Genomic DNA, 24197 nt, shown 5'->3' on the forward strand with positions numbered 1-24197 from the left:
GATCTGGTGGACTCACTAAACAGAGAACATCCCTGGTCATCCCTACTGTCTCTGATCTGGTGGACTCACTAAACAGAGAACATCCCTGGTCATCCCTACTGCCTCTGATCTGGAGGACTCACTAAACACACATGCTTCATTTGTAAATGATGTCTGAGTGTTGGAGTGTGCCCCTTGCTATCTGTAAATGATGTCTGAGTGTTGGAGTGTGGCCCCTGGCTATCTGTAAATGATGTCTGAGTGTTGGAGTGTGGCCCCTTGCTATCTGTAAATGATGTCTGAGTGTTGGAGTGTGGCCCCTGGCTATCTGTAAATGATGTCTGAGTGTTGGAGTGTGGCCCCTGGCTATCTGTAAATGGTGTCTGAGTGTTGGAGTGTGGCCCCTGGCTATCTGTAAATGATGTCTGAGTGTTGGAGTGTGCCCCTGGCTATCTGTAAATGATGTCTGAGTGTTGGAGTGTGGCCCCTGGCTATCTGTAAATGATGTCTGAGTGTTGGAGTGTGGCCCCTGGCTATCTGTAAATGATGTCTGAGTGTTGGAGTGTGGCCCCTGGCTATCTGTAAATGATGTCTGAGTGTTGGAGTGTGGCCCCTTGCTATCTGTAAATGATGTCTGAGTGTTGGAGTGTGGCCCCTGGCTATCTGTAAATGATGTCTGAGTGTTGGAGTGTGGCCCCTGGCTATCTGTAAATGATGTCTGAGTGTTGGAGTGTGGCCCCTGGCTATCTGTAAATGATGTCTGAGTGTTGGAGTGTGCCCCTGGCTATCTGTAAATGATGTCTGAGTGTTGGAGTGTGGCCCCTGGCTATCTGTAAATGATGTCTGAGTGTTGGAGTGTGGCCCCTGGCTATCTGTAAATGATGTCTGAGTGTTGGAGTGTGCCCCTGGCTATCTGTAAATGATGTCTGAGTGTTGGAGTGTGGCCCCTGGCTATCTGTAAATGATGTCTGAGTGTTGGAGTGTGGCCCCTGGCTATCTGTAAATGATGTCTGAGTGTTGGAGTGTGGCCCCTGGCTATCTGTAAATGATGTCTGAGTGTTGGAGTGTGGCCCCTTGCTATCTGTAAATGATGTCTGAGTGTTGGAGTGTGCCCCTGGCTATCTGTAAATGATGTCTGAGTGTTGGAGTGTGGCCCCTGGCTATCTGTAAATGATGTCTGAGTGTTGGAGTGTGGCCCCTGGCTATCTGTAAATGATGTCTGAGTGTTGGAGTGTGCCCCTGGCTATCTGTAAATGATGTCTGAGTGTTGGAGTGTGGCCCCTGGCTATCTGTAAATGATGTCTGAGTGTTGGAGTGTGGCCCCTTGCGTTCCGTAAATAAATAAAAAAAACAAGAAAATTGTGCCATCTGGTTTTGCTTAATAAGGAATTTGAAATGATTTATATTTTTACTTCTGATATTTTAAACCAAATAATTTTAGATTTTTACTCAAGTATAATTTTACTGGGTGACTTTTGACTTTTATTTCCAGTTAAATCCTGGCCTTAATTCAGTTACCTAAATGTGCCGTTGTTTCTTCTTCACCTGATTTCCACGGAAACGATAAAGAAAAGACGTCAAGACGTTTGTCAACAGGAACCGACTTTACTTATAACACGTTGCTCCTCCCACATCCTCCATGTCAGTGAACAAGCGCTCCAAGTCGGGTTGCAAAATTAGGATCATTTTTCAAAAAAATAATAATAATCCCGGTGTTTTCCCAGAAATCCTGGTTGGACGATTCCTGGTCTCACTACCAGGATTTCTGGGAAACCAGGTAATTTTGGGAGAGTTACTGGAATTTCGCAACCCTAGATTCAAGTGATCTCTGAATGGGTGAAACCCTGCTAATTAATGGTTGGATGGTTTCGCCACTTCAGAGATGATTCCCAGTGAGCACAAGATGTCGAAAAGACGTCTTTTCAATATAAAATATGTATTTAAGCATCTTTTAAACATATTTTCAGTTTCTTTTCAACATCTTTTGCTCATTGGGTTCAGAATGCACAGAACCCACAGCCTTGGTGGCCGGGCCAATATAACACACACAATGGGTGTAGATGTAATTGACTTAACTGTGGAGGGAAGAGAAGGGGGAAAAATCCACGAACATAGAATCACTGGTCTATTAGAGACTTTCAGTCACTAAATACCATGTCATCATTATAATCAACAACATGGTGTCCTTTCTAGAACCCATTAGGTGTATTCTAGAACACCTGGTCCATTCCAGAATACTCTGCTACTATGCATTCTAGAAAGGTAGGCAGCCTCTATGGTAGGCGAGTGGGCTTGTTACATTACACATTTTACAGGGGTGGTGTATTATGCTTTATGGGTCCTTACCAACATGGCTGCCAAACTCTCCTCTACCTCTCTGGTGAGAATAACCCATTCTAGTGATGCTGTCTGTGGTGAAGTGTCCTTACACGAGGTCAGGCAGACCAAGGGGGTATACTACAAAGTAGGATGAAGGAGTTTGTCAGCTAACTTGCAGAAACATTCTTAATTGGTCTTGATTGCTTCAACAACCAACAACTCATATATATAAGTTGAGCTTTTTTAATGAATCAGAAAATATGTTATTTCTGTCTGGCTAATTCCTTGATCCTGCTTCATAGTATATCCCTCTGCAGGACCCAGAGAGGTTGGCCCAACCTAGCCCCTCTGCAGGACCCAGAGAGGTTGGCCCAACCTAGCCCCTCTGCAGGACCCAGAGAGGTTGGCCCAACCTGCTGCTTCCCTCTGCAGGACCCAGAGAGGTTGGCCCAACCTAGCCCCTCTGCAGGACCCAGAGAGGTTGGCCCAACCTAGCCCCTTTGCAGGACCCAGAGAGGTTGGCCCAACCTAGCCCCTCTGCAGGACCCAGAGAGGTTGGCCCAACCTGCTGCTTCCCTCTGCAGGACCCAGAGAGGTTGGCCCAACCTAGCCCCTCTGCAGGACCCAGAGAGGTTGGCCCAACCTAGCCCCTTTGCAGGACCCAGAGAGGTTGGCCCAACCTAGCCCCTCTGCAGGACCCAGAGAGGTTGGCCCAACCTAGCCCCTCTGCAGGACCCAGAGAGGTTGGCCCAACCTGCTGCTTCCCTCTGCAGGACCCAGAGAGGTTGGCCCAACCTAGCCCCTCTGCAGGACCCAGAGAGGTTGGCCCAACCTAGCCCCTCTGCAGGACCCAGAGAGGTTGGCCCAACCTAGCCCCTCTGCAGGACCCAGAGAGGTTGGCCCAACCGGTCACCTGATAGCAGAGTTGGGCTCAATTCCAATTGAGGTCAGTCAATTCAGGAAATAAACTGAAATTGCAATTCAATTATTGAACAAAATGGCATCCATTTTCAATGATTTCTTAATGAATTGAAAATGAGCTATTTATTCATTTAAAAAAACGTTGCTTAATTTATTTTTAAACTTCAAATCCCTTCCTATGACTGACTTCCAATTGAATAGACCCTCACCCTGCCTGCTATCTCTATTGCTTAATGCTAAACACCAAGGCCATCCTGACGGCCTTTTTGTCCACGTGAAGAAACCTTTTTCTGTGCATATGATATTTCTGCAAGTCATTCACATCCATATAGATAGATGATTAAGTAATATAATATAATATTTTGTTTTGTTTTTGTTTTTATTAATATCAGCATGAAAGATAAGCTGGGTGAATATTACTGTATGAGAAGACAACTGCTACAACTTTCACAGCACTGCTATTGGCTAATTTTATAATACAGTCAGTACTCAAGCATTGTTAAGATGAATAAACAGAAACATAATTACCCCTTGGAAAATAAGCTACACAACTTTGTTCCTCCCCTCCCCCACCCCCCTATAATGTTGCCTCTGTCTTCATGGCATGATATACATAATTGGGTTTTGACCCATATCATTACACATCTATCCCAACTTTATTTGGGGGGGTTTGACCCATATCATTACACATCTATCCAACAGGGAAAATCTAGGTGTTTATACTCAATCTATTTTTTTAAAATTATTATATATATATATTTTTATTTATTTTTTAAATTTAAATTCCTCGTAAATGATCAATACATGTAATGTGTTAGAATAGTGTTGTCTTCACATAGAGACTCATAGGTTTTCCCCCATCTTCTTCTAGTTAGTCGGTTATTTCATTTTATTTTTTTCTCGGTACACATCCACACACTCCGTTGCATGTTGTTCCAGGTTGTTGCCAGGATGCAGCGGCGGTCGTGGGGGGGGAGGGGGGGGGGGGATAGGGGTCGTAGGTGACGGGGAAAGAGTCAGGGGTCATCTTCTTGACGACAGCCTGTTGTATCCACGGCGACCTGATAGGTGGGTGGTGCCTGAGTTAGTCTGTTCAGTGTCCGTCCTCTCTGACACACACCTCGCTGCTCTGGGGGAACCAATCAGAAAGAGGGAGAAGCAAGATGTTAGAATGGATTCTTACACATGCATCCTTCCTTCCCATCTCCATTGAAATCGTTTCTGATCTAATACATAGAAGAATACATCCTGTCGAGGGACATTATCCATACCTCGAATCCAAACCATAGAGGCCCTATTCTCCATCCCTCAGAGCCTGGTTCCTTTCAAAGATTCATCCTAGGTTCCTGTTTTTCCGAGCCACCGTGCTTCAACATTACTTGATCTTTGGGGTTTTAGTTTAGGGTTCTGTACAGCACTTTGAGACAACTGATGATTTAAAAAGGGTTTAATAAATAAATGTGATTGATTGAGGCCCTAAACTAACTATTTTCACAAAACATCCTTTAATCCTGGAAGGAATCACTGTATTAATACATGGAATGGTTCCTGTCATGAGGACGTCAGCCCTAAACTTAACCCTAATGCTAACGTTAGCCCCTTATCCCTGATGCTAACGTTAGACCCTTAACCCTGATGCTAACGTTAGCCCCTTATCCCTGATGCAAACGTTAGACCCTTAACCCTAATGCTAACGTTAGACCCTTAACCCTGATGCTAACGTTAGCCCCTTATCCCTGATGCAAACGTTAGACCCTTAACCCTAATGCTAACGTTAGACCCTTATCCCTAATGCTAACGTTAGCCCCTTATCCCTAATGCTAACGTTAGCCCCTTATCCCTAATGCTAACGTTAGCCCCTTATCCCTGATGCTAACGTTAGACCCTTAACCCTGATGCTAACGTTAGCCCCTTATCCCTGATGCAAACGTTAGACCCTTAACCCTAATGCTAACGTTAGACCCTTATCCATAATGCTAACGTTAGCCCCTTATCCCTAATGCTAACGATAGCCCCTTATCCCTAATGCTAACGTTAGCCCCTTATCCCTGATGCTAACGTTAGCCCCTTATCCCTGATGCTAACGTTAGACCCTTATCCCTAATGCTAACGTTAGCCCCTTATCCCTAATGCTAACGTTAGCCCCTTAGCCCTAATGCTAACGTTAGCCCCTTAGCCCTAATGCTAACGTTAGACCCTTAACCCTAATGCTAACGTTAGACCCTTAACCCTGATGCTAACGTTAGACCCTTAACCCTGATGCTAACGTTAGACCCTTAATCCCTAATGCTAACGTTAGCCCCTTATCCCTAATGCTAACGTTAGCCCCTTAGCCCTAATGCTAACGTTAGTCCCTTAGCCCTAATGCTAACGTTAGACCCTTAACCCTAATGCTAACGTTAGACCCTTAACCCTGATGCTAACGTTAGACCCTTAACCCTAATGCTAACGTTAGACCCTTAATCCTAATGCTAACGTTAGCCCCTTAACCCCGATGCTAACGTTAGACCCTTAACCCTGATGCTAACGTTAACCCCTTAACCCTGAGTCTAACTTCAATCCCTACCCTTAACCCTAACGTTAGGCCCCACCCTTAACCCTAATGTTAGGCCTTACCCTTAACCCTAACGTTAGGCCTTACCCTTAATGTTAGGCCCTACCCTTAACCCTAACGTTAGGCCCCACCCTTAACCCTAATGTTAGGCCTTACCCTGAACCCTAATGTTAGGCCTTACCCTTAACCCTAATGTTAGGCCTTACCCTTAACCCTAACGTTAGGCCCTACCCTTAACGTTAGGCCCCACCCATAACCCTAATGTTAGGCCCCACCCTTAACCCTAACGTTAGGCCTTACCCTTAACCTTAACGTTAGGCCCTACCCTTAACCCTAACGTTAGGCCCTACCCTTAACCCTAATGTTAGGCCTTACCCTTAACCCTAATGTTAGGCCCTACCCTTAACCCTAACGTTAGGCCCTACCCTTAACCCTAACGTTAGGCCATACCCTTAACCCTAACGTTAGGCCCTACCCTTAACCCTAACGTTAGGCCCTACCCTTAATGTTAGGCCCTATCCTTAACCCTAACGCTAGGCCCTACCCTTAACAATAACGTTAGGCCCTACCCTTAATCCTAATGTTAGGCCCTACCCTTAACCCTAACGTTAGGCCCTACCCTTAACCCTAATATTAGGCCTTACCCTTAACCCTAACGTTAGGCCTGAACCCTAATGTTAGGCCCTACCCTTAACCCTAACGTTAGGCCTGAACCCTAACGTTAGGCCCTACCCTTAACCCTAACGTTAGGCCTGAACCCTAATGTTAGGCCCTACCCTTAATCCTAATGTTAGGTCCTACCCTTAACCCTAACGTTAGGCCCTACCCTTAACCCTAATGTTAGGCCTCACCCTTAACCCTAACGTTAGGCCTGAACCCTAATGTTAGGCCTTACCCTTAACCCTAACGTTAGGCCTGAACCCTAATGTTAGGCCTTACCCTTAACCCTAACGTTAGGCCTGAACCCTAATGTTAGGCCTTACGCTTAACCCTAACGTTAGGCCTGAACCCTAATGTTAGGCCTTACCCTTAACCCTAATGTTAGGCCCTACCCTTAACCCTAACGTTAGGCCCTACCCTTAACCCTAATGTTAGGCCTTACCCTTAACCCTAATGTTAGGCCCTACCCTTAACCCTAACGTTAGGCCTGAACCCTAATGTTAGGCCTTACCCTTAACCCTAACGTTAGGCCTGAACCCTAATGTTAGGCCTTACCCTTAACCCTAACGTTAGGCCTGAACCCTAATGTTAGGCCTTACCCTTAACCCTAACGTTAGGCCTGAACCCTAATGTTAGGCCTTACCCTTAACCCTAACGTTAGGCCTGAACCCTAATGTTAGGCCTTACCCTTAACCCTAACGTTAGGCCTGAACCCTAACGTTAGGCCCTACCCTTAACCCTAATGTTAGGCCCTACCCTGAACCCTAATGTTAGGCCCTACCCTTAACCCTAACGTTAGGCCCTACCCTTAACCCTAATGTTAGGCCCCACCCTTAACCCTAACGTTAGGCCCTACCCTTAACCCTAATGTTAGGCCTTACCCTTAACCCTAACGTTAGGCCTGAACCCTAATGTTAGGCCCTACCCTTAACCCTAATGTTAGGCCTTACCCTTAACCCTAACGTTAGGCCCTACCCTGAACCCTAATGTTAGGCCCTACCCTTAACCCTAACGTTAGGCCCTACCCTGAACCCTAATGTTAGGCCTGAACCCTAATGTTAGGCCCTACCCTGAACCCTAATGTTAGGCCTGAACCCTAATGTTAGGCCCTACCCTTAACCCTAATGTTAGGCCTGAACCCTAATGTTAGGCCCTACCCTTAACCCTAATGTTAGGCCTGAACCCTAATGTTAGGCCCTACCCTTAACCCTAATGTTAGGCCTGAACCCTAATGTTAGGCCCTACCCTTAACCCTAATGTTAGGCCTGAACCCTAATGTTAGGCCCTACCCTGAACCCTAATGTTAGGCCTGAACCCTAATGTTAGGCCCTACCCTTAACCCTAATGTTAGGCCTGAACCCTAATGTTAGGCCCTACCCTTAACCCTAATGTTAGGCCTGAACCCTAATGTTAGGCCCTACCCTTAACCCTAATGTTAGGCCTGAACCCTAATGTTAGGCCCTACCCTTAACCCTAATGTTAGGCCTGAACCCTAATGTTAGGCCTTACCCTTAACCCTAACGTTAGGCCTGAACCCTAATGTTAGGCCTTACCCTTAACCCTAACGTTAGGCCTGAACCCTAATGTTAGGCCTTACCCTTAACCCTAACGTTAGGCCTGAACCCTAACGTTAGGCCCTACCCTTAACCCTAATGTTAGGCCCTACCCTGAACCCTAATGTTAGGCCCTACCCTTAACCCTAACGTTAGGCCCTACCCTTAACCCTAATGTTAGGCCCCACCCTTAACCCTAACGTTAGGCCCTACCCTTAACCCTAATGTTAGGCCTTACCCTTAACCCTAACGTTAGGCCTGAACCCTAATGTTAGGCCCTACCCTTAACCCTAATGTTAGGCCTTACCCTTAACCCTAACGTTAGGCCCTACCCTGAACCCTAATGTTAGGCCCTACCCTTAACCCTAACGTTAGGCCCTACCCTGAACCCTAATGTTAGGCCTGAACCCTAATGTTAGGCCCTACCCTGAACCCTAATGTTAGGCCTGAACCCTAATGTTAGGCCCTACCCTTAACCCTAATGTTAGGCCTGAACCCTAATGTTAGGCCCTACCCTTAACCCTAATGTTAGGCCTGAACCCTAATGTTAGGCCCTACCCTGAACCCTAATGTTAGGCCTGAACCCTAATGTTAGGCCCTACCCTGAACCCTAATGTTAGGCCTGAACCCTAACGTTAGGCCCTACCCTTAACCCTAATGTTAGGCCTGAACCCTAATGTTAGGCCCTACCCTGAACCCTAATGTTAGGCCTGAACCCTAATGTTAGGCCCTACCCTGAACCCTAATGTTAGGCCTGAACCCTAATGTTAGGCCTTACCCTTAACCCTAATGTTAGGCCCCACCCTTAACCCTAACGTTAGGCCTTACCCTGAACCCTAATGTTAGGCCCCACCCTTAACCCTAACGTTAGGCCCTACCCTGAACCCTAATGTTAGGCCTTACCCTGAACCCTAATGTTAGGCCTGAACCCTAATGTTAGGCCTGAACCCTAATGTTAGGCCTGAACCTTAATGTTAGGCCTGAACCCTAACGTTAGGCCTGAACCCTAACGTTAGGCCTGAACCCTAACGTTAGGCCTGAACCCTAACGTTAGGCCTGAACCCTAACGTTAGGCCTGAACCCTAACGTTAGGCCTGAACCCTAATGTTAGGCCTGAACCCTAATGTTAGGCCTGAACCCTAACGTTAGGCCTGAACCCTAATGTTAGGCCTTACCCTGAACCCTAATGTTAGGCCTGAACCCTAATGTTAGGCCTGAACCCTAATGTTAGGCCTTACCCTGAACCCTAATGTTAGGCCTGAACCCTAATGTTAGGCCTGAACCCTAATGTTAGGCCTGAACCCTAATGTTAGGCCTGAACCCTAACGTTAGGCCTGAACCCTAACGTTAGGCCTGAACCCTAATGTTAGGCCTGAACCCTAACGTTAGGCCTGAACCCTAATGTTAGGCCTGAACCCTAATGTTAGGCCTGAACCCTAATGTTAGGCCTTACCCTGAACCCTAATGTTAGGCCTGAACCCTAATGTTAGGCCTGAACCCTAATGTTAGGCCTGAACCCTAATGTTAGGCCTGAACCCTAACGTTAGGCCTGAACCCTAATGTTAGGCCTGAACCCTAATGTTAGGCCTGAACCCTAATGTTAGGCCTGAACCCTAATGTTAGGCCTTACCCTGAACCCTAATGTTAGGCCTGAACCCTAATGTTAGGCCTGAACCCTAATGTTAGGCCTGAACCCTAATGTTAGGCCTGAACCCTAATGTTAGGCCTGAACCCTAATGTTAGGCCTGAACCCTAATGTTAGGCCTGAACCCTAACGGTAGGCCTGAACCTTAATGTTAGGCCTGAACCCTAACGTTAGGCCTGAACCCTAATGTTAGGCCTGAACCCTAATGTTAGGCCTGAACCCTAATGTTAGGCCTGAACCCTAACGTTAGGCCTGAACCCTAATGTTAGGCCTGAACCCTAATGTTAGGCCTGAACCCTAACGTTAGGCCTGAACCCTAATGTTAGGCCTGAACCCTAATGTTAGGCCTGAACCCTAATGTCTCTTTCTTTCTTCCTTTATATCTATCTTTGTATCTGTATATCCCTCAAAGGACATTATTGGCATGGGAAACATATATTTACATTGCCACAGCAAATCAGTAAACATTACACTCACAAAAGTTGTAAAAGAATATAGACATTTCAAATGTTATACTATTGGCTATGTACACTGTTGTAACAGTGTGCAAATAGTTAAGGTATGAAAGTGAAAATAATTAACCATAAATATAGGTTGTATTTACAGTGCTGGTCATTTTTCACTGGTTGCCCTTTTCTCATGGCAACGGGCCACAAATCTTGCTGCTGTGACGGCACACTGAGGTATTTCGCCTAACAGATTTATCAATGTTTGATTTGTTTTTCAAATTCTTTGTGGGTCTGTGTGATCTGTGGGAAATATGTGTCTCTAATATGGTCATACATTTGGAAGGAGGTTAGGAAGTGCAGCTCCGTTTCCACCTCATTTTGTGGGCAGTGAGCACATAGCCTGTCTTCTCTTGAGAGCCATGTCTGCCTACAGCGGCCTTTCTCAATAGCAAGGCTATACTCACTGAGTCTGTACATAGTCAATGATATTCTTAATTTGGGCTCAGTTACAGTAGTCAGGCATTCTGCCAGGCATTCTGCCAGGTATTCTGCCAGGTATTCTGCCAGGTATTCCCCCAGAACCAGCTGGACTCTTCTCCAGGTTCATCTCCCTGTAGGTGGAATATTTGGGCATCGTTTCCTTTGAGGTGGTTGTAGAATTTAACAGCTCTTTTCTGGATTTTGATAACTAGTGGGTATTGGCCTAATTCTGCTCTGCATGTATTGTACACTGAGGATATTTTTGCATAATTCTGCATGCAGAGTCTCAATTTCGTGTTTCTCCCATTTTGTGAATTCTTGGTTGGTGACCCCAGACCTCACAACCATAAAGGGCAATGGGTTCTATAACTGATTCAAGTATTTTTTAGCCAGATCCTAATTGGTATGTCAAATTTTATGTTCCTTTTGATTGAATAGAAGGCCCTTCTTGCCTTGTCACAGCTTTGTGGAAGTTACCTGTGGTGTTGTTTAGGCCGAGGGAGGTTTAGTTTCTAGGGCAACGGTGTCTAGATGGAATTTCTATTTGTGGTCTTGGCAACTGGACCTTTTTTGTAACACCATTATTTTTGTCTTATTCACTGTCAGGGTCCAGGTCTGACAGAATCTATGGGGTTCAGGTCAGGGGACTGAGATGGCCAAAGCAAAACTTTGATTCTGTGGTCAGTGAACCATTTTTGTGTTGTTTTTGAGGTGTGCTTTGGTTCATTGTCCTGCTGGAAGATCCAACCACGGCCCAGTTTAAGCTTCCTGGCAGAAGCAGTCAGGTTGTGATTTAATATCTGCTGGTACTTGAGTCCATGATATCATGTATCCTAACTGTCACGACTCCCACAGAAGGTGGCTCCTCTTCCTGTTCGGGCGGCGCTCGCCGGTCGTCGTCACCGATCTACTAGCCGCCACCGATCCCCTTTTCCTTTTCTGTTAGTTTTGTCTTATTGGTTACACCTGTTACTTGTTTGGTTAGGGCTATTTAAGCCGGTTAGGCCGGTCAGTTCTATGCGCCTGGTGTTTTTGGCGTGACCGTTTCTGTACCGGAATAAATACGATTGTCGTAAACCCTCTGCGCCTGACTCCAAACCCACTACTCCTAGAAGTCCTGACACTAACAAGTTGTCCAGGGCGTTTGGAAGAAAAACAGCCTGACAACATCAAAGATCCACCGCCATACTTCACAGTGGGGATGAGGTACTTTTCTGCAAGGCTATCTTTCTGTCTATGCCAAACACACCTCTGGTGTTTGTTTCCAAAAACCTCTATGTTGGTCTCATCTGACCATAGAACCCGGTCCCATTGAAACTCTATGTTGGTCTCATCTGACCATAGAACCCGGTCCCATTGAAACTCTATGTTGGTCTCATCTGACCATAGAACCCGGTCCCATTGAAACTCTATGTTGGTCTCATCTGACCATAGAACCCGGTCTCCACTAGCACTGACCTTATGACCTCTGGATCTAATGGTCTCCACTAGCACTGACCTTATGACCTCTGGATCTAACGGTCTCCACTAGCACTGACCTTATGACCTCTGGCTCTAACGGTCTCCACTAGCGCTGACCTTATGACCTCTGGCTCTAACGGTCTCCACTAGCGCTGACCTTATGATCTCTGGATCTAACGGTCTCCACTAGCGCTGACCTCTGCACTGGAGGTGGAGTTTGCAAATAAACCTGTCATTCACCCTTCACTAACCCCCCCAATGCGCTTTCTCTCAGCTTGCGTCAACCAAATGGCATCCTAATCCCTATTCAGTGCACTACATTTGACCAGACCCCTATGGGCCCGATATATGAAATAGGGTGCCGTTTGGGACGACAAGGTAGGCCTCCTCAGTGTGTACTGGGTCTGTGTCAAGGAGATGGATAACCCCTGTGGCCTAGTTCTGGTGTTGAGCCAGAAAACAAGGCAGTGTCTGCATCCCAAATGGCACCCTATTCCCTATAGAGTTCACTACTTTAGACCAGAGCCCTATGGCACCCTGTTCCCTATAGAGTTCACTACTTTAGACCAGAGCCCTATGGCACCCTGTTCCCTATAGAGTTCACTACTTTAGACCAGAGCCCTATGGCACCCTGTTCCCTATAGAGTTCACTACTTTAGACCAGAGCCCTATGGCACCCTGTTCCCTATAGAGTTCACTATTTTAGACCAGAGCCCTATGGCACCCTGTTCCCTATAGAGTTCACTACTTTAGACCAGAGCCCTATGGCACCCTGTTCCCTATAGAGTTCACTACTTTAGACCAGGGCCCTATGGCACCCTGTTCCCTATAGAGTTCACTACTTTAGACCAGAGCCCTATGGCACCCTGTTCCCTATAGAGTTCACTATTTTAGACCAGAGCCCTATGGCACCCTGTTCCCTATAGAGTTCACTACTTTAGACCAGAGCCCTATGGCACCCTGTTCCCTATAGAGTTCACTACTTTAGACCAGAGCCCTATGGCACCCTGTTCCCTATAGAGTTCACTATTTTAGACCAGAGCCCTATGGCACCCTGTTCCCTATAGAGTTCACTACTTTAGACCAGAGCCCTATGGCACCCTGTTCCCTATAGAGTTCACTACTTTAGACCAGAGCCCTATGGCACCCTGTTCCCTATAGAGTTCACTACTTTAGACCAGAGCCCTATGGCACCCTGTTCCCTATAGAGTTCACTATTTTAGACCAGAGCCTTATGGCACCCTGTTCCCTATAGAGTTCACTATTTTAGACCAGAGCCCTATGGCACCCTGTTCCCTATAGAGTTCACTATTTTAGACCAGAGCCCTATGGCACCCTGTTCCCTATAGAGTTCACTACTTTAGACCAGAGCCCTATGGCACCCTGTTCCCTATAGAGTTCACTACTTTAGACCAGAGCCCTATGGCACCCTGTTCCCTATAGAGTTCACTACTTTAGACCAGAGCCCTATGGCACCCTATTCCCTATAGAGTTCACTACTTTAGACCAGAGCCCTATGGCACCCTGTTCCCTATAGAGTTCACTATTTTAGACCAGAGCCCTATGGCACCCTGTTCCCTATAGAGTTCACTACTTTAGACCAGAGCCCTATGGCACCCTGTTCCCTATAGAGTTCACTACTTTAGACCAGAGCCCTATGGCACCCTGTTCCCTATAGAGTTCACTACTTTAGACCAGAGCCCTATGGCTCCATGTTCCCTATAGAGTTCACTACTTTAGACCAGAGCCCTATGGCACCCTGTTCCCTATAGAGTTCACTACTTTAGACCAGAGCCCTATGGCACCCTGTTCCCTATAGAGTTCACTACTTTAGACCAGAGCCCTATGGCACCCTGTTCCCTATAGAGTTCACTATTTTAGACCAGAGCCCTATGGCACCCTGTTCCCTATAGAGTTCACTACTTTAGACCAGAGCCCTATGGCACCCTGTTCCCTATAGAGTTCACTACTTTAGACCAGGGCCCTATGGCACCCTGTTCCCTATAGAGTTCACTACTTTAGACCAGAGCCCTATGGCACCCTGTTCCCTATAGAGTTCACTATTTTAGACCAGAGCCCTATGGCACCCTGTTCCCTATAGAGTTCACTACTTTAGACCAGAGCCCTATGGCACCCTGTTCCCTATAGAGTTCACTACTTTAGACCAGAGCCCTATGGCACCCTGTTCCCTATAGAGTTCACTATTTTAGACCAGAGCCCTATGGCACCCTGTTCCCTATAGAGTTCACTACTTTAGACCAGAGCCCTATGGCACCCTGTTCCCTATAGAGTTCACTACTTTAGACCAGAGCCCTATGGCACCCTGTTCCCTATAGAGTTCACTACTTTAGACCAGAGCCCTATGGCACCCTGTTCCCTATAGAGTTCACTATTTTAGACCAGAGCCTTATGGCACCCTGTTCCCTATAGAGTTCACTATTTTAGACCAGAGCCCTATGGCACCCTGTTCCCTATAGAGTTCACTATTTTAGACCAGAGCCCTATGGCACCCTGTTCCCTATAGAGTTCACTACTTTAGACCAGAGCCCTATGGCACCCTGTTCCCTATAGAGTTCACTACTTTAGACCAGAGCCCTATGGCACCCTGTTCCCTATAGAGTTCACTACTTTAGACCAGAGCCCTATGGCACCCTATTCCCTATAGAGTTCACTACTTTAGACCAGAGCCCTATGGCACCCTGTTCCCTATAGAGTTCACTATTTTAGACCAGAGCCCTATGGCACCCTGTTCCCTATAGAGTTCACTACTTTAGACCAGAGCCCTATGGCACCCTGTTCCCTATAGAGTTCACTACTTTAGACCAGAGCCCTATGGCACCCTGTTCCCTATAGAGTTCACTACTTTAGACCAGAGCCCTATGGCTCCATGTTCCCTATAGAGTTCACTACTTTAGACCAGAGCCCTATGGCACCCTGTTCCCTATAGAGTTCACTACTTTAGACCAGAGCCCTATGGCACCCTGTTCCCTATAGAGTTCACTACTTTAGACCAGAGCCCTATGGCACCCTGTTCCCTATAGAGTTCACTACTTTAGACCAGGGCCCTATGGCACCCTGTTCCCTATAGAGTTCACTACTTTAGACCAGAGCCCTATGGCACCCTGTTCCCTATATAGTTCACTACTTTAGACCAGAGCCCTATGGCACCCTGTTCCCTATAGAGTTCACTACTTTAGACCAGAGCCCTATGGCACCCTGTTCCCTATAGAGTTCACTACTTTAGACCAGAGCCCTATGGCACCCTGTTCCCTATAGAGTTCACTACTTTAGACCAGAGCCCTATGGCTCCATGTTCCCCAAGCCTCGATAATCACCAAGCCTCGATAATCACCAACCCCCCGATAATCACCAAGCCTCGATAATCACCAACCCCCTGATAATCACCAACCCCCTGATAATCACCAACCCCCCGATAATCACCAAGCCTCGATAATCACCAAGCCTCGATAATCACCAACCCCCGATAATCACCAAGCCTCGATAATCACCAACCCCCCGATAATCACCAAGCCTCGATAATCACCAAGCCCCTCGATAATCACCAAGCCCCCGATAATCACCAAGCCCCTCGATAATCACCAACCCCCTGATAATCACCACCCCCCGATAATCACCAAGCCTCGATAATCACCAAGCCTCGATAATCACCAACCCCCCGATAATCACCAAGCCTCGATAATCACCAACCCCCTCGATAATCACCAAGCCTCGATAATCACCAAGCCCCTCGATAATCACCAACCCCCCGATAATCACCAAGCCTCGATAATCACCAACCCCCCGATAATCACCAAGCCTCGATAATCACCAAGCCTCGATGTGAAGGAGCACAATACCATCATCTCATCATTCATTTTTTATTTTTTGTCTTTATGTACTGATGGACGTTCTAGACCTACTGCTGCATTGGCCTATAGGCTCTGAGTTCCATGCTGTCATGTCTTTAGTCGCCAGAGGATGGTGTAATAGGGTGTCCAGAGGATGGTGTAATTGGGTGTCCAGAGGGTGGTGCAATGGGGTGTCCAGAGGATGGTGTAATGGGGTGTCCAGAGGATGGTGTAATGGGGTGTCCACATAGCAGAGGATGGTGTAATGGGGTGTCCACATGGTAGAGGATGGTGTAATGAGGTTTCCACATGGTAGAGGATGGTGTAATGGGGTGTCCAGAGGATGGTGTAATGGGGTGTACACGTGGTAGAGGATGGTGTAATGGGGTGTCCACATGGTAGAGGATGGTGTAATGGGGTGTCCACATGGTAGAGGATGGTGCAATGGGGTGTCCAGAGGATGGTGTAATAGGGTGTCCAGAGGATGGTGTAATGGGGTGTCCACATAGCAGAGGATGGTGTAATGGGGTGTCCACATAGCAGAGGATGGTGTAATGGGGTGTCCACATGGTAGAGGATGGTGTAATAGGGTGTCCAGAGGATGGTGTAATAGGGTGTCCAGAGGATGGTGTAATAGGGTGTCCAGAGGGTGGTGTAATGGGGTGTCCACATGGTAGAGGATGGTGTAATGGGGTGTCCAGAGGATGGTGTAATAGGGTGTCCACATGGTAGAGGATGGTGTAATAGGGTGTCCACATGGTAGAGGATGGTGTAATGGGGTGTCCACATGGTAGAGGATGGTGTAATGGGGTGTCCACATGGTAGAGGATGGCGTAATGGGGTGTCCAGAGGATGGTGTAATGGGGTGTCCACATGGTAGAGGATGGTATAATGGGGTGTCCACATGGTAGAGGATGGTGTAATAGGGTGTCCACATGGTAGAGGATGGTGTAATGGGGTGTCCACATGGTAGAGGATGGTGTAATGGGTTGTCCAGAGGATGGTGTAATGGGGTGTCCAGAGGATGGTGTAATAGGGTGTCCACATGGTAGAGGATGGTGTAATGGGGTGTCCAGAGGGTGGTGTAATGGGGTGTCCACATGGTAGAGGATGGTGTAATGGGGTGTCCAGAGGATGGTGTAATGGGGTGTCCAGAGGATGGTGTAATGGGGTGTCCAGAGGATGGTGTAATGGGGTGTCCAGAGGATGGTGTAATGGGGTGTCCACATGGTAGAGGATGGTGTAATGGGGTGTCCACATGGTAGAGGATGGTGTAATAGGGTGTCCATATGGTAGAGGGTGGTGTAATGGGGTGTCCAGAGGATGGTGTAATGGGGTGTCCACATGGTAGAGGATGGTGTAATAGGGTGTCCACATGGTAGAGGATGGTGTAATAGGGTGTCCACATGGTAGAGGATGGTGTAATAGGGTGTCCACATGGTAGAGGATGGTGTAATGGGGTGTCCACATGGTAGAGGATGGTGTAATAGGGTGTCCAGATGGAGAGGATGGTGTAATGGGGTGTCCACATGGTAGAGGATGGTGTAATGGGGTGTCCACATGGTAGAGGATGGTGTAATGGGGTGTCCAGAGGATGGTGTAATAGGGTGTCCAGAGGGTGGTGTAATAGGGTGTCCAGAGGATGGTGTAATAGGGTGTCCACATGGTAGAGGATGGTGTAATAGGGTGTCTACATAGCAGAGGATGGTGTAATGGGGTGTCCAGAGGATGGTGTAATGGGGTGTCCACATGGTAGAGGATGGTGTAATAGGGTGTCCACATGGTAGAGGATGGTGTAGTGGGGTGTCCAGAGAATGGTGTAATGGGGTGTCCACATGGTAGAGGATGGTGTAATAGGGTGTCCACATGGTAGAGGATGGTGTAATGGGGTGTCCACATGGTAGAGGATGGTGTAATGGGTTGTCCAGAGGATGGTGTAATGGGGTGTCCAGAGGATGGTGTAATAGGGTGTCCACATGGTAGAGGATGGTGTAATGGGGTGTCCAGAGGGTGGTGTAATCGGGTGTCCACATGGTAGAGGATGGTGTAATGGGGTGTCCAGAGGATGGTGTAATTGGGTGTCCAGAGGATGGTGTAATGGGGTGTCCAGAGGATGGTGTAATGGGGTGTCCAGAGGATGGTGTAATGGGGTGTCCACATGGTAGAGGATGGTGTAATGGGGGTGTCCACATGGTAGAGGATGGTGTAATAGGGTGTCCATATGGTAGAGGGTGGTGTAATGGGGTGTCCAGAGGATGGTGTAATGGGGTGTCCACATGGTAGAGGATGGTGTAATAGGGTGTCCACATGGTAGAGGATGGTGTAATAGGGTGTCCACATGGTAGAGGATGGTGTAATAGGGTGTCCACATGGTAGAGGATGGTGTAATGGGGTGTCCACATGGTAGAGGATGGTGTAATAGGGTGTCCACATGGTAGAGGATGGTGTAATGGGGTGTCTACATGGTAGAGGATGGTGTAATGGGGTGTCCACATGGTGTAATGGGGTGTCCACATGGTAGAGGATGGTGTAATGGGGTGTCCAGAGGATGGTGTAATAGGGTGTCAACATGGTAGAGGATGGTGTAATGGGGTGTCCAGAGGATGGTGTAATAGGGTGTCCAGAGGATGGTGTAATGGGGTGTCCAGATGGAGAGGATGGTGTAATGGGGTGTCCACATGGTAGAGGATGGTGTAATGGGGTGTCCACATGGTAGAGGATGGTGTAATAGGGTGTCCAGAGGATGGTGTAATAGGGTGTCCAGAGGGTGGTGTAATAGGGTGTCCAGAGGATGGTGTAATAGGGTGTCCACATGGTAGAGGATGGTGTAATAGGGTGTCTACATAGCAGAGGATGGTGTAATGGGGTGTCCAGAGGATGGGGTGTCCACATGGTAGAGGATGGTGTAATGGGGTGTCCACATGGTAGAGGATGGTGTAATGGGTTGTCCAGAGGATGGTGTAATGGGGTGTCCAAAGGATGGTGTAATAGGGTGTCCACATGGTAGAGGATGGTGTAATGGGGTGTCCAGAGGGTGGTGTAATGGGGTGTCCACATGGTAGAGGATGGTGTAATGGGGTGTCCAGAGGATGGTGTAATGGGGTGTCCAGAGGATGGTGTAATGGGGTGTCCAGAGGATGGTGTAATGGGGTGTCCAGAGGATGGTGTAATGGGGTGTCCACATGGTAGAGGATGGTATAATGGGGTGTCCACATGGTAGAGGATGGTGTAATAGGGTGTCCACATGGTAGAGGATGGTGTAATGGGGTGTCCACATGGTAGAGGATGGTGTAATGGGTTGTCCAGAGGATGGTGTAATGGGGTGTCCAGAGGATGGTGTAATAGGGTGTCCACATGGTAGAGGATGGTGTAATGGGGTGTCCAGAGGGTGGTGTAATGGGGTGTCCACATGGTAGAGGATGGTGTAATGGGGTGTCCAGAGGATGGTGTAATGGGGTGTCCAGAGGATGGTGTAATGGGGTGTCCAGAGGATGGTGTAATGGGGTGTCCAGAGGATGGTGTAATGGGGTGTCCACATGGTAGAGGATGGTGTAATGGGGTGTCCACATGGTAGAGGATGGTGTAATAGGGTGTCCATATGGTAGAGGGTGGTGTAATGGGGTGTCCAGAGGATGGTGTAATGGGGTGTCCACATGGTAGAGGATGGTGTAATAGGGTGTCCACATGGTAGAGGATGGTGTAATAGGGTGTCCACATGGTAGAGGATGGTGTAATAGGGTGTCCACATGGTAGAGGATGATGTAATGGGGTGTCCACATGGTAGAGGATGGTGTAATAGGGTGTCCACATGGTAGAGGATGGTGTAATGGGGTGTCTACATGGTAGAGGATGGTGTAATGGGGTGTCCACATGGTAGAGGATGGTGTAATGGGGTGTCCACATGGTAGAGGATGGTGTAATGGGGTGTCCAGAGGATGGTGTAATAGGGTGTCAACATGGTAGAGGATGGTGTAATGGGGTGTCCAGAGGATGGTGTAATAGGGTGTCCAGAGGATGGTGTAATGGGGTGTCCAGATGGAGAGGATGGTGTAATGGGGTGTCCACATGGTAGAGGATGGTGTAATGGGGTGTCCACATGGTAGAGGATGGTGTAATAGGGTGTCCAGAGGATGGTGTAATAGGGTGTCCAGAGGGTGGTGTAATAGGGGTGTCCAGAGGATGGTGTAATAGGGTGTCCACATGGTAGAGGATGGTGTAATAGGGTGTCTACATAGCAGAGGATGGTGTAATGGGGTGTCCAGAGGATGGTGTAATGGGGTGTCCACATGGTAGAGGATGGTGTAATAGGGTGTCCACATGGTAGAGGATGGTGTAGTGGGGTGTCCAGAGAATGGTGTAATGGGGTGTCCACATGGTAGAGGATGGTGTAATAGGGTGTCCACATGGTAGAGGATGGTGTAATGGGGTGTCCACATGGTAGAGGATGGTGTATGGGTTGTCCAGAGGATGGTGTAATGGGGTGTCCAGAGGATGGTGTAATAGGGTGTCCACATGGTAGAGGATGGTGTAATGGGGTGTCCAGAGGGTGGTGTAATGGGGGTGTCCACATGGTAGAGGATGGTGTAATGGGGTGTCCAGAGGATGTGTAATTGGGTGTCCAGAGGATGGTGTAATGGGGTGTCCAGAGGATGGTGTAATGGGGTGTCCAGAGGATGGTGTAATGGGGTGTCCACATGGTAGAGGATGGTGTAATGGGGTGTCCACATGGTAGAGGATGGTGTAATAGGGTGTCCATATGGTAGAGGGTGGTGTAATGGGGTGTCCAGAGGATGGTGTAATGGGGTGTCCACATGGTAGAGGATGGTGTAATAGGGTGTCCACATGGTAGAGGATGGTGTAATAGGGTGTCCACATGGTAGAGGATGGTGTAATAGGGTGTCCACATGGTAGAGGATGGTGTAATGGGGTGTCCACATGGTAGAGGATGGTGTAATAGGGTGTCCACATGGTAGAGGATGGTGTAATGGGGTGTCTACATGGTAGAGGATGGTGTAATGGGGTGTCCACATGGTGTAATGGGGTGTCCACATGGTAGAGGATGGTGTAATGGGGTGTCCAGAGGATGGTGTAATAGGGTGTCAACATGGTAGAGGATGGTGTAATGGGGTGTCCAGAGGATGGTGTAATAGGGTGTCCAGAGGATGGTGTAATGGGGTGTCCAGATGGAGAGGATGGTGTAATGGGGTGTCCACATGGTAGAGGATGGTGTAATGGGGTGTCCACATGGTAGAGGATGGTGTAATAGGGGTGTCCAGAGGATGGTGTAATAGGGTGTCCAGAGGGTGGTGTAATAGGGTGTCCAGAGGATGGTGTAATAGGGTGTCCACATGGTAGAGGATGGTGTAATAGGGTGTCTACATAGCAGAGGATGGTGTAATGGGGTGTCCAGAGGATGGTGTAATGGGGTGTCCACATGGTAGAGGATGGTGTAATAGGGTGTCCAGAGGATGGTGTAATGGGGTGTCCACATGGTAGAGGATGGTGTAATGGGGTGTCCAGAGGGTGGTGTAATGGGGTGTCCACATGGTAGAGGATGGTGTAATAGGGTGTCCACATGGTAGAGGATGGTGTAATGGGGTGTCCAGAGGATGGTGTAATGGGGTGTCCACAAAGCAGAGGATGGTGTAATAGGGTGTCCACATGGTAGAGGATGGTGTAATGGGGTGTCCAGAGGATGGTGTAATGGGGTGTCCACATGGTAGAGGATGGTGTAATAGGGTGTCCACATGGTAGAGGATGGTGTAATGGGGTGTCCACATGGTAGAGGATGGTGTAATAGGGTGTCCACATGGTAGAGGATGGTGTAATGGGGTGTCCACATGGTAGAAGATGGTGTAATGGGGTGTCCAGAGGATGGTGTAATGGGGTGTGTACATAGCAGAGGATGGTGTAATAGGGTGTCCAGATGGTAGAGGATGGTGTAATGGGCTGTCCACATGGTAGAGGATGGTGTAATAGGGTGTCTACATGGTAGAGGATGGTGTAATAGGGTGTCCACATGGTAGAGGATGGTGTAATGGGGTGTCCAGAGGATGGTGTAATGGGGTGTCCACATAGCAGAGGATGGTGTAATAGGGTGTCCACATGGTAGAGGATGGTGTAATGGGGTGTCCAGAGGATGGTGTAATGGGGTGTCCACATGGTAGAGGATGGTGTAATAGGGTGTCCACATGGTAGAGGATGGTGTAATGGGGGTGTCCACATGGTAGAGGATGGTGTAATAGGGTGTCCACATGGTAGAGGATGGTGTAATGGGGTATCCACATGGTAGAAGATGGTGTAATGGGGTGTCCAGAGGATGGTGTAATGGGGTGTGTACATAGCAGAGGATGGTGTAATAGGGTGTCCAGATGGTAGAGGATGGTGTAATGGGGTGTCCACATGGTAGAGGATGGTGTAATAGGGTGTCTACATGGTAGAGGATGGTGTAATAGGGTGTCCAGAGGATGGTGTAATGGGGTGTCCAGAGGATGGTGTAATAGGGTGTCCACATGGTAGAGGATGGTGTAATGGGGTGTCCACATGGTAGAGGATGGTGTAATATGGTGTCTACATGGTAGAGGATGGTGTAATAGGGTGTCCAGAGGATGGTGTAATGGGGTGTCCAGAGGATGGTGTAATAGGGTGTCTACATGGTAGAGGATGGTGTAATAGGGTGTTCAGAGGATGGTGTAATGGGGTGTCCAGAGGATGGTGTAATGGGGTGTCTACATAGTAGAGAATGGTGTAATGGGGTGTCCAGAGGATGGTGTAATGGGGTGTCCATAGGATGGTGTAATGGGGTGTGTACATAGCAGAGGATGGTGTAATAGGGTGTCCAGATGGTAGAGGATGGTGTAATGGGGTGTCCACATGGTAGAGGATGGTGTAATAGGGTGTCTACATGGTAGAGGATGGTGTAATAGGGTGTCCAGAGGATGGTGTAATAGGGTGTCCAGAGGGTGGTGTAATAGGGTGTCCACATGGTAGAGGATGGTGTAATGGGGTGTCCAGAGGATGGTGTAATGGGGTGTCTACATAGCAGAGGATGGTGTAATGGGGTGTCCAGAGGATGGTGTAATGGGGTGTCCAGAGGATGGTGTAATGGGGTGTCTACATAGCAGAGGATGGTGTAATGGGGTGTCCAGAGGATGGTGTAATAGGGTGTCCAGAGGATGGTGTAATAGGGTGTCCAGAGGATGGTGTAATGGGGTGTCCACATGGTAGAGGATGGTGTAATGGGGTGTCCAGAGGATGGTGTAATGGGGTGTCCACATGGTAGAGGATGGTGTAATAGGGTGTCCAGAGGATGGTGTAATGGGGTGTCCACATGGTAGAGGATGGTGTAATGGGGTGTCCAGAGGATGGTGTAATAGGGTGTCCCGAGGATGGTGTAATGGGGTGTCCAGATGCTAGAGGATGGTGTAATGGGGTGTCCACATGGTAGAGGATGGTGTAATGGGGTGTCCACATGGTAGAGGATGGTGTAATAGGGTGTCTACATGGTAGAGGATGGTGTAATAGGGTGTCCAGAGGCTGGTGTAATGGGGTGTCCAGAGGATGGTGTAATGGGGTGTCCACATGGTAGAGGATGGTGTAATAGGGTGTCCAGAGGATGGTGTAATGGGGTGTCCACATGGTAGAGGATGGTGTAATAGGGTGTCCAGAGGATGGTGTAATGGGGTGTCCAGAGGATGATGTAATGGGGTGTCCAGAGGATGGTGTAATAGGGTGTTCACATGGTAGAGGATGGTGTAATAGGGTGTCTACATGGTAGAGGATGGTGTAATAGGGTGTCCAGAGGATGGTGTAATGGGGTGTCCAGAGGATGGTGTAATGGGGTGTCCAGAGGATGGTGTAATGGGGTGTCTACATGGTAGAGGATGGTGTAATAGGGTGTCCAGAGGATGGTGTAATAGGGTGTCCAGAGGATGCTGTAATAGGGTGTCCAAACGGTAGAGGATGGTGTAATGGGGTGTCCAGATGGTAGAGGATGGTGTAATGGGGTGTCCACATGGTAGAGGATGGTGTAATGGGGTGTCTACATGGTAGAGGTTGGTGTAATGGGGTGTCCAGAGGATGGTGTAATGGGGTGTCCACATGGTAGAGGATGGTGTAATAGGGTGTCCAGAGGGTGGTGTAATAGGGTGTCCAGAGGATGGTGTAATGGGGTGTCCACATGGTAGAGGATGGTGTAATAGGGTATCCACATGGTAGAGGATGGTGTAATAGGGTGTCCACATGGTAGAGGATGGTGTAATGGGGTGTCCACATGGTAGAGGATGGTGTAATAGGGTGTCCAGAGGATGGTGTAATGGGGTGTCCAGA

General features: G+C 48.2%; 1 protein-coding gene across 1 annotated transcript in view; it reads right to left on the minus strand.

The window, feature by feature from the left end:
* Window positions 1-3574: 3574 nt before the first annotated feature.
* The window catches only part of stau2 (staufen double-stranded RNA binding protein 2), a 312363-nt gene continuing 291740 nt past the window's right edge, over window positions 3575-24197 (minus strand). The window contains exon 17 of the mRNA XM_031796896.1: window positions 3575-4348. Within this exon, the coding sequence (XP_031652756.1) occupies window positions 4313-4348 (36 nt within the window). The 3' untranslated portion in view covers window positions 3575-4312. The remainder of the gene's footprint in view (window positions 4349-24197) is intronic.

This window comes from Oncorhynchus kisutch, linkage group LG18 (assembly GCF_002021735.2).
Source record: "Oncorhynchus kisutch isolate 150728-3 linkage group LG18, Okis_V2, whole genome shotgun sequence".
NCBI classification, from domain to species: domain Eukaryota; kingdom Metazoa; phylum Chordata; class Actinopteri; order Salmoniformes; family Salmonidae; genus Oncorhynchus; species Oncorhynchus kisutch.